Consider the following 11,316-nt stretch of genomic DNA (forward strand, 5'->3'; position numbering starts at 1 on the left):
CGCATATTCTACTCGTTCAGAGGCCAGCACTCGATCAAGACTCCTCAGCGCAGCCTGACCGCCCACGTTCGACGTTCAGCTCTCAAAACCAGTCAGATGGGATCGTAGAATTTATGTCGCGGGCCCGCGTAACACTTTCAATAAGACACGAAGTCCTGAGCACCGATTGAAAGGTTCGGCCTGGGTTCCCTTGCGATGGTCACAAATTCAGCCGGGCGAAGCGACGGAGTAGTCCGCAGCCGCCAGGTGGTAGCAGCGGGCTGGGAGCTCCTCCTCCCGCCGGGCGCCGGTGGCGCCACCTGCTGGGGAGGCCTCCCGGCCGCGCCACCGCCGGGATGACGGGTGAACGGCGGCCGGCTGCGGGCCACCGGGTACGTGGAAATGTGCTGGAGCTGCAACAGGGCGGGGGGGGGGGGGCGTCAGGGTGACAACGGTCCCGGGACGGCCCGGGGGCTTCGGAACAAGCCTCTCCTCACCACAACGTTCGGAACGGTACTTTTGCGAAGCATTTGGGAAGCGCCACAGCTGTACTGAACGCAAAGTTGCTGAAAAATTTGGCAACAGATAGACTTCAGTTAAGAGCGACAGAGAGAGAGAGAGAGAATTAAGTATGCATGCATTGCTACGCAATCAAATCACATTCAAAGTGTGTGAATGAATGAGTGAATGAATGAATTGAGAACGGATGGAGTGAGTCATATTACAGAATGAATGGGTAATGTATACTGACCGGATCTTAGGCCGCCTCCGCCTCCTCCTCCTTCTTGCCTCCGACGAGCAGATCTAACACGCCTCCCAGGTCGATCTTGCCCTGGTCATCGATGTCGAACTGCTCAAACGCCTCGTCCACCTCCTTGGGCGTGAACTTCTCGCCCCATGTCAGCAGCGAGTGCCGGAAGCTGTCGCTGTTGATGGTGCCGTCGCCGTCGTCGAAGGCCTTGAAGGCGCTGACGATAACGTCGTCGTCGTCGGCCTCACCGGACTGCCGGCTGGCGAACATCGAGAGAAGCATGGTGAAGTTGATGGGTCCGGGCGCGTCGGCCAGCATCTCCTCCAGCTCCTTGTCAGAGACGATCTTGCCGATGATGTCGAAGGAGCTCCGGATGTCGCTCTTGTTGAGGATGCCGTCCTTGTCAGCGTCCATCATCTGGAAGCCCTCCTTGAACTCGTTCACCTGCTGCTGGGAGAAGCAGGAGAAGACGCTGCTGCCAGCCTTCTTGCTGGATTTCTTGCCCTGTCGAAGGGGTCGAAACTCCATTAAGCAGTGTGATGCATAAGATTGGTACGCTTTTCAGTTCGAGCAAGCACCTAAAAAAACTCAGGAATATACCGGACGCCCGAATTCATCAAAAATAATAACTAGGTTTTCATCTCACTGTTCACCGCCATGAGTCATCTGTACTCTTGCGCCTAATGACACAATAGAAATGAATCATGGCAGCGGACCAACGTATTTCTGTTCTGTGTATTGCGGTCCAAAATACACTCAACAGAGAAACTGGGCCGGTTACTCGCAATGCGGATGGTTTTGTTTGGCAACGTGCCAGGTCCGTTGTGGACCTGTTTGGACCCTGGGTTGTGTGGAGGCCATGGCGCTCGTGCAGAGTCACCGGTTCACATGCGGCGTCGAGCAACTCACGCTGGACCGCTTGGCCGAGGCCGGCTTCGCGGGCTCCGGGGCAGGGGCAGGGGCTGCTTCGGCCTCATCGCCCTCCTTCTTCTTCTTCCTCTTCTTCTTCTCTTTGTCGTCAGCCTGAGGGGGGAAACAGACAGGTCAGCGTGATGGAGGGAGGTGAGGGTAATGGGGTAAATGGAGGGAGGTGAGGATGATGGGGTAAATGCAGACGCTGTCACGTGGGGTGATCTGCATCTCAAACGGTGGGGCGGGACTGTGGCAACGAAGTTCCATGGCATGAACCTTGGTCAAATTTTGCCCGAAATGTGGCGGTGGAGTCCTTTGGCTCCGTTCGGCCGGTTCAAGATCCCAAATGCTGGGCAATCGTCCTCATTGTCGCTTGGCACCATCGACACCGGAAGTTATGTCGGTAGTTGGCAATAACTCTCGGGAACTTTCAGACCACAGTCCGCATGAGCATCGGTCACTGACAGACAAACCTTGCTCATGATCGCTTGACCTCTGCAGTGAAGGCGAGGTCACCGACACGATATTGTACGTGTGACGACTTAGACAGTCATAATATACCGCTAACCACCAAACAATCCGCAGTGCGTGCATCCAGCAGTTCATCTCACACCGACTCCCACCCCTCGACAGCGTCACGTGTGTCGCGCCGCCCCAGACACCCTCCAGCGTGTCGCGCACCGGGCCGCCACGAGCTACGCGTGTCTGCCCCGGCTGTCTCAGACACCCGACACCGTATCAAGTGTCGGCACGCCTGCCGTCCGGCGGCGCGCCCTGGACCGCTGGGCCGGCGCGGCCGCCTTATAAACCCCGTTGGCCAGCTGCCAGCAGCGGCTATAAATACCGGGCAGGAGGCCTGCAGGCGGCCAGACAACGGCCCCGCCAACGACCCACCGTAACGCGCTGTGACCCACGGCAGCCCACATCACAGGCCCATTGTGACGCACTTCGAGCCGCAGCGATGCACATCTGCTGCCGCCGCAGCGAGCCGCACCATGGGTGCCCCGAATTAGAGAGATTCGTCACGACGAAGCGCACCCGCGACGGCACGCGCGGAACGACCCACTGTAGGGAACGGTGTTCGGTGATGACCCACGCCAGAGGCTCATCGTAAACCGATTCAATCGCCTATCTACCCAGAGTTTAGCAGCGCGCCGCATACGCGCGAAATTTCTTGAGTGGCGTCAAATTACATAGCGTGTTCCCAATAAGAGCTGCACGTTCCCCCGAGGGTCATTGTGAGAGTTGCCCCTTCTCCGAACTAATGCCAGACACCCACCACAACTATTCACACTTCACAACACCCAGCTAGGCTTAACCAACACGCTACGAACTGTGCTTCAATGGCATTCAACAGCGACGCAGCGCAACGGGCGTGACTCTCGACGACCTAGAACAAGACCCTCTGCAGTCAACCGTCTCCCCAACCACGCACAACAGCGACCCATCTCAACCAGCCGCGGTGGCGACCCATCTCAACCAGCCGCGACGCTCAGCGCAACGACACGCGGCAGCGATCTGTCGCAGCCAACAGTAACTCACAAACTCCCAACGCAGATGCCCTCCGCGGCGCCCCGCGACACATCAGCCCTGCTCGCGCTAGTGTTATTATACCAGGATTCAATTTCCTACCAGATTTGAAATGTACGAAAGCTAGAATAACCAGCAGTGGAACTCAACGATGTGGTCAGTTCTGCCAAAATAGTTGGTAAAATTTACCACGGTTGCGTTTTCACTTCGTCATCATGTACCTACTCCTTATTTTACGTCTGCGGGTACGTAGGTCAGTCTCATGGGACCGAGGTCGCAACCATAAAATGGCAAGGCGCATGATGTGAAACAAAAGCGCTGCCGCAGCAACATTTCTTGACTCCGGGTATTCTGGTGGGCCCGACGGTTTGCGTGGGTTGTGCTCCCGTTCATCGAACTTTTCTTGAATTTAAGATTTGGTGGCAAATGCGGTCTTCGACAAAGAAGACTCGCGTGAAAAAGACTGCAACGGTACACACCAGGGAGCTGCGGAGACGGGTGACGCCACACGACTATCCACTCTGGTGATCATGCATATATAACGAGCGTAACCCCAAGACGATCCATGCCAGAAATGAATCGCGTTCGAACCCGATGAGGATTGGGATGCGCAACTGGATAGCAAAAACACGGGATCGGTCAAGCATTGCAAACCGAAAAAGTGTGAAACGGTTCCCATTTCCTCCTACCCCCTTCCCCAGCACTGGATTCGCCTCTTTCCGTCCACCAACTGACATGTCTCTGAAGTCTCTCCGAGCATCTCGGCAATACGCGTGTAATGGCTCCCACGATCGCCTCAGTGTCACAGGCCGAAGCTGCCGACTGCGTGTAATGGCTGCGTGCAATGGCTCCCACGATCGCCTCAGTGTCACAGGCTGAAGCTGCCGACTTCGTGTAATGGCTGCGTGTAATGGCTCCCACGATCGCCTCAGTGTCACAGGCCGAAGCTGCCGACTTCGTGTAATGGCTCCGTGTAATGGCTCCCACGATCGCCTCAGTGTCACAGGCCGGAGCTGCCGAGTGTGGTGGCATTGTCCCAAACAAAGGCCATTAGCAGGCTGCGGCGCAAACTGACGCAGCGAGGCTCTGGTCAAATGACCGCCAACTGTGCATACCACCGTCCTAATGTAACCACCGCACCCAACAACGAGCGCGCTATTGTCCCCTCACACCAGTGACTGTCAGACGTAAGCACCCTGTTCCGACGCGATAGAGGCGAGCCGGCGTTAATGGCGCGTGACGTCCTGACAGCAGCCTGCCAACTCAGGCGACGGCGCATGCCATTGCCGGCATGTAACGGCCAGCTAACCGCCCGCGGTGGCAGCACCATCCCGAGCTAACCTGCCGCGACCAACAGCGCTGCATTCCATTGACCCGACGTCCGTGATCAGTTAGCTGTCAACAGTGCCTAGTCTTGTGTCTAATGAACTCCTAACGGCGCACGTCAATGCCCTGACACCGATTGTGCAGTCGCAGGTGGTGTCTCCCTTCATGACAGTGTAGAGAGTCCTATTTGGCATCGCCTCAGCTTAACAAGGCATACCCGACAATGGTACGTGCCAAGATCACGCACCAATGGTCATATCCAACAATGAAAACGTAGCCAGTTCCAATGCAGCGATCTCACTCTGGCACGGGCAATCGTCCATTCACAAATTATAGACATCCGCACGCACGCAGACGGCGAATCAAGGACCAGTAGAAGCCCGCTGCTACCAAGAGTCTAACAGGAGCGGGCTGTATACCGCGGTAAATCTTCACACAAAGTTTATCATCTACGCCAAGGGCTTTCCTAGCGTTTTCGCAGCCTCACTTAATTGGAGATCGCATTACCCCATGATTAAGAAACACGATGGACAGTAAGGCAACACAACAAAGGCAGCACTGTAAGGCAATACAACACAAGTGAAAAATCAACAGCTTTGATTGACAACCCCAAGACAGATTGCGTTTTAAAGCGGATATTGGCACACAACACACACACATGTATGTATGACTTCAAGCATTTGCCAAAGTACGGCTTCAGGAGGTTCCTGGCGGAAGGAGGGGTGTGGGGTAAGCAGGAAACATATTTAATCAAAAACAGAAAGGCTTTTGAAATTTTCTGAGTCTTTCGGCAACTTCCTATGGTTTGCGTCAAGTGTTGGGGTGACCCGACACCAATATTTGTGAGCGATGTCGCTTTGAAAAGTACAAACAACCACTCATGGACGATTGGACATTTCACACATACCATCTTCAAAACTACTATGTGCGCAAAACGAAGCAGGCGGCTGCCACCATGAACGCACTACAGAAAAAAAAACGGACGAAAGCCCAGCGCTATTGCCTCGTGCTCTGACGTCATGAAGGGCAATGAACTAACGCCTACCATCTACACAACTAAGCAACTGGAGACCAGAGACGCCAGAGTTGGACGGGCACGAGCGCCAGCTTACGACGGCATCAGCGCAAGCACGTCTCCTACGGCCTACGCAGCACTATAGTCAAACGCACCCCCTACAGGACCGCCACAACGGCACGCTACTACTGCCACCACCAGCGCTCCCACCGGCTCAGGCACCGCCTGGCGAAGTCAGCTCTGCAGACACGGCCACTGTCGCTATCATTAGCCTCAGGGACCGCCACGGCCGCGGCGAGCGCGGCGCCGCGGACGCCCAGCTCGCCGACAGGATGCCGCCTGGGGATGTTCAGGGGGGGAGGGGGTATCTGGCGTTACACCGGCGGTGGCGGAGGGCCATCTGTCGCCGGCGATGAAGAACGGCCGGACATAGTTGGCCGTCGCTCCGGCGCGCCAATGCCGCCGACTGATCGGGGCGCAGACAGCCTGGGCCGGGAGGACGGCACCCCCTGACAGCCTGGGCCGGGAGGACGGCACCCCCTGACGGCTGCGGACGGCGGGATGGCACCCCTGACGGTTGTGGACGGCAGGACGGCACCCCTGACGGTTGTGGACGGCAGGACGGCACCCCAGAGGATGGGGGGACGGCACCCTCTGATGGCCGTGGACGGCAGGACGGCACCCCCTGACGGTTGTGGACGGCAGGACGGCACCCCCTGACGGCCGTGGACGGCAGAACGGCACCCCCTGACGGCTGTGGAAGGCAGGACGGCACCCTCTGATGGCCGTGGACGGCAGGACGGCACCCCAGAGGTGGGTGGGCGGCACCCGAGTACGGGAGGACGGCACCCTCTGACGGCCGTGGACGGCAGGACGGCACCCCAGAGGACGGGGGGACGGCACCCCGAGGACAGGGGGACGGCACCCCCGAGGACGGGAGGACGGCACCCCGAAGGCGGCTGCGGCAGAGATAGGGCTCGAGGTATCGGGAATGGGAGTTAAGAGGGCCTCTAGTTCCGGTCTAAGATCGGCAAGAGACCGGCTGCCATATTGAGAACAAGCGTGGGCCCCACCCCAACGGACAAAACCATGGCCTGTTCGTCGATATCGTTAGATACTCAAACGTTGAGATTACTGTGGGAAGGCAAGAATTCATAAACTTTACGAATGGTTTACGAATGGCATAAGCTATAGCCCCCAGGCCCACCTGCACTTGCAATCAAAACACGGGTGACCCGACGACAGGCTGCCTCTCAGAGCTGATGTACATCGCGCTCCCCACACTTCCAAGACAGATCGGCAGCGCACGTCAGCAGAACAGCCGACTCATCGGCCATTGTCGGCGGGCTCCGAATAGCTGGGAGCGCGGCGGGATGCCAGGCACGACCGGCGTGCTCCGGATCACAGCGCGTGAAATGGGCGGCGCCGGTGTCGCTGAGGCGTGACCGCATTGTCTCGGCGACAGCGTCCCGTCAGCGCCGCCTCGGGCCTGCCTCGGGCGCCGCCAGGCCTCCGCTCGGGCCTCACTCGGGCCGTCTTCCGGTCGCCACTCACCATGATGTCGCAGTAGCGGCCCGGAGCTGGCGACAGGGAGGAGCGGACAGCGCCGAGTCCACTGGACTGGAGGTCGGTCAGGCTCCAGGAGCTCGGCTCGGGCCGCGCCGGGCCCCACCAATGGGAGCCGCCGGCGCCGCCGCCGCCGCCAATGGCCCGCCTACCGCCTTATTCGGCCGAGGGCGGCGGTCGGGCCGCGGCCCCGCCCGCCCGCCTCGGGCGCCCTGGACGCCAGCCCGGGTCGGGGCACGCCGGCAGCGGCGGAGGCGGGCCACCCGCGTGGCAGGCGGCCGGCCGGTCCGGGGACGATCTCAGCATCCCAAACGCCAGCGCCTGCACCGGTGAAGTCAAGGACGGAGGAGCCGTCGTCTAGGTTACCCTTTGTTCGTATACTGTTTCGTATATTGCTCGCATGAAATTCCATGAACGCCAATTATGCGCCGTATGGGAACTGGCATCCGACATGATGATCTCTACGGTTTACCCACGAACAGATGGTCCGAAAACACCTGATCGGAACATCGAGCTACATCTTACGCCACCCTCTGCCACGTCACACGACCCGAGGGCATCCGTCGCCGCCGCCGTCACCGGCCCCGACGACCTGTTGTAAGGAGGCCGGTACGCCCTCGCCGGTGACACGCCGGTGTCGCGGGGCGGCCCGGTAACGAGCCGCGTCGGTCAGCGACGGGTCAGAGCCGTCGCCGTCGCCACAGAGTGTCGTTGGTCTTCGGCCGGTGGGGACGACGCCCGGGAATGTGAGGCATGGCCTGACTCGGCCGGCGCGCCGCCTAATGAGCTCCGATATAGGGCCGGCCGCCCTAGCTCGGGCCGCCAGCAGACGATCATCATCACTGGTGGGATGTGAGTGTTGGGATGCAGAGGTCACTGGGGGTACAGGGGTGCAGGGCAGGGGTGCAGAGTTCCGATACAGAGCCGGGCGCCCTCGCTCGGTCGCCACCAGACGATCATCACTGGTGCGATGTGCGTGTTGGGGTGCAGAGGTCACCCTTACCGTAGCTTGTAAGTGTGTCGTGGCTGATGTATCATAAGCTTACATATGAAGGCGCCCCCCTCAGTATTAGGGGCACGTGAAGTGAATGGTGACCTGGGGTTTTATCACGTATCAAAGCCGGCATGATGTGGTGCTCCTCCCCCCCCCCCCCCTCCTCCACCCGCTGCACTTAACTAGGTGCGGGGAACTCTCTTCCATCCCATATATATATATATATATATATATATATATATATATATATATATATATATATATATATATATATATATGAGACAGCCGATGTTGACCAGGCTCAAATACACAGGCGTCCAAGTTCAGCCCTTGCGGTGGTTTACAGGCAATATACGGCCGATTTAACGAGAGCATAAACATGGAACCCACTTGGTCCATCCATAGAGCTCAATTACAGTTCACAATTGGTCATAATATTGTTTACATGATACAAAGTTTGAAAGAATGATAAGATATTTGTAAATATATCAACGGCATGGGTCTTCCATCTCCTGACAACTGACGGCCATGATCTTGCAGTTTGATGATATTGGACACGACATAAAATCACAGAGCTTATAAGCACTAACCAATAAAAATGTAACAAACTGAAAAACGACCAAATATGAAATACAGAGAAGGCTGTTGCTCTTACCTTCATCTCAGCCGAGCCCAGCTTGGTACGCCTCCTACGACGTCAGGGGCGGATCTAGTCTGGAGTTTTTTTGGTTTTTTTGTTGTTTTTTTTTGGGGGGGGCAACCGTTCGTCGCCAGCTGGCTGGTGTGGGATCCGAGGTCCAGTGCATGGTGCCTCTCGCGAGTACCTAGTAGGGACACCATTCAAAACCGAAAAACACCGAAATGCCCTTGAATCTTAAACAGAAGTTAAAACAAAACAGTTAAAGCAGTTAAAGTTAAAACAGACGGTAAGTGGAAGGAACTTTTATGAAGTTCTAAGAATTTTTTTTGGGGGGGGGCAAAACATACTCTCAGAGGTTTTGGCAGGGGCATGGCCCGGTGCCCCCCCCCCCAAGATCCGCCTATGTATGACATGAGGGATGATGTGACTGATGATGATGACGGGGTGATGGGACCAGGCTTGTGAACGACTCTGAGTTTGAGTCAGAGTCGACTCAGGAGTTGGTAAAATTGTTGATTTACGATGGTTTGACTCCACTGAACACTATGTGGAGTCAGAGCCAGAGCTGTGTCAGCTGTTGTATCCAGTCACGCTGGGTAGACCCCGGTTACGATGTGCACATGGTCAACGCCATGTCTTTACTGGTATGCTCAACTTGCAAATAGCACAAAAACCATGTCTAAAAAGACAAATTTTGATGTCATACACAAGCATTTATGCATATATGTATATATATATATATATATATATATATATATATATATATATATATATATATATTTGTATATACATATCCATGTATACATCACCAAATGTAAGATAAACACAATCATGCATAAAATTCATCAGCACTGTACCCTGATATTATTGTGATCGTTCGTGCCCATGACTAGCCTAGGATGGAAAACCAGTTGTTAACATATTCATGTCTCGCAGAGGTCTAACAAACTTAACATTTTTTAGTAGCAGTTGCATGCACATTGTTTCATTTTGTGCATTGCGCAGTGCGTTGATGCTTTGTTGGGTGTTTATTAGGCACTGCGCATAGTCCGGAAATGTGACTGCGGCCGGTTATTAGGCAGGTAAGGCGGGCACTGCACAAGGCTCAATAGCAATGAATGTTTCGAAGCATGCGTCATGCATGCTGATATTGATTACAGGTATGCGCTTCTTACTTAAGGCTGCACCACTGCCCAACTTGCATGCTAAACAGTGTGATCAGTCATCCAAGCAATCGAACAAAACCATCTTAGCCCAGAGCCAGGGTCGAATTCGTGAATTGTTACACAGCCGCGGTCAGGCGTGAAGTCGACCCCAAGTCATCAGTCAGCTGAGGTCACATTCGGAATCGAGTCTGAGTACTGTTAGTCAGGGTCAGAGAGCGTTCTGCCTAGCTGGAGTCGGCCACAGGTCTGTATGCCACGCCGTAGTCTTCAAATCTGCCGGCAGACGTTGTTTATAGGCGGCGAACGCTGATAGTTTGACACACACAGGCACATCGGACGGGTCACGCTTGAATTCGCGGCGTCCCAAAAATATGTTTTGGTGTTTCGGACGACGCAGCGCTTGTCACCACAAAAACGAGCAGGTAACCGGCTGCATCCGAATGGCACAGCAGTCAATAAACAGTGCTCAGCTAACGTTTATCCATCATCATAGTACTTGTCCCGGCAACCAATCATGCAAAGTTCGCGCATTCATGGTTGTGAGACAGCATTTTCACGCAGAGAGCAGCGGGCCCCCAGTACCCGTACATAGACGTATGAATGTGCGCTGCGGACTACTACATCCACCTCATTTGAAAGCTAAGCGTTGTCCACGTGGGCATGAATCGAATTGATTCTTAAACAGTTTCGTGCCGTCTCTGACCCTTGGCAACGTTGCCATTGTCCCCTGCAGTAAGCAGCAAATGCACAGGAATGCATAACACGAGGTCGTGGATCGTGTTGTGTATATGTCTTGGCTGCTCTGACGTCACGGCACGCCGCTTGGGCAGGTGCTTCACGGATGCCCCAGGGCCGCGGTAGGCTATTCGCGCCCCAAAGCTGGCAGTTTTGGCCAGCGAAGCTCATCGGCTGGGCGAACTTCCAAAGATCACAGCCTCTTGTTCTGTTCACCTGTTTACCTTACACGAGCGAGGGCCAGGTCAACACTGAACAGGGGTCTGAGTTCAAACCTGGCGTCCGAGTCCGAATTATTTTGTCTCGAGCCTACGCATACGAGTCCCGAGTCCGCCCCTGAACTGCATCCCGTCATGAAAATATAACGAGAATCTTAGCTGGCATCTGAAAGGATTGGCATGGGGATACTAATCAAAGCATAGAGCTAGTTCGTCTAATTAACCAATAGCAATTTAACGTATCCATTATTGACTATAGACCATGCTCAACAAATAAAGTCCATAGCAAATGGTTTTGGGCGATAGTCGGCTTTTTCTCAAATCTGTTTTAATTTTCCAGCTAGACATGTTGGTTGGAGGGGGGGAGGGCGAGAATTCAGCATTGAGCGGCCCAGCCAAACATATATATATATATATATATATATATATATATATATATATATATATATATATATATATATATCATCTAGTGCCCCAGAAATTA

The 11,316-nt window shown here is 55.0% G+C and overlaps 1 protein-coding gene across 1 annotated transcript; it reads right to left on the reverse strand.

Annotated features, from left to right (window-relative positions):
- Positions 1–95: 95 nt before the first annotated feature.
- LOC119089726 (myosin regulatory light chain 2) lies at positions 96–7,179 on the reverse strand. Its single transcript, XM_037212538.1, has 4 exons — positions 7,068–7,179; positions 1,640–1,753; positions 731–1,234; positions 96–392 (listed from the first exon to the last, which is right to left on the reverse strand). The coding sequence occupies exons 1-3, from the start codon at positions 7,068–7,070 to the stop codon at positions 737–739; spliced, it is 615 nt and encodes a 204-aa protein (XP_037068433.1). The 5' UTR covers positions 7,071–7,179; the 3' UTR covers positions 96–392; positions 731–736.
- Positions 7,180–11,316: the final 4,137 nt, after the last annotated feature.

Source organism: Pollicipes pollicipes, unplaced genomic scaffold (genome assembly GCF_011947565.3).
Source record: "Pollicipes pollicipes isolate AB1234 unplaced genomic scaffold, Ppol_2.1 Scaffold_3087;HRSCAF=3621_pilon_pilon_pilon, whole genome shotgun sequence".
NCBI classification, from domain to species: domain Eukaryota; kingdom Metazoa; phylum Arthropoda; class Thecostraca; order Pollicipedomorpha; family Pollicipedidae; genus Pollicipes; species Pollicipes pollicipes.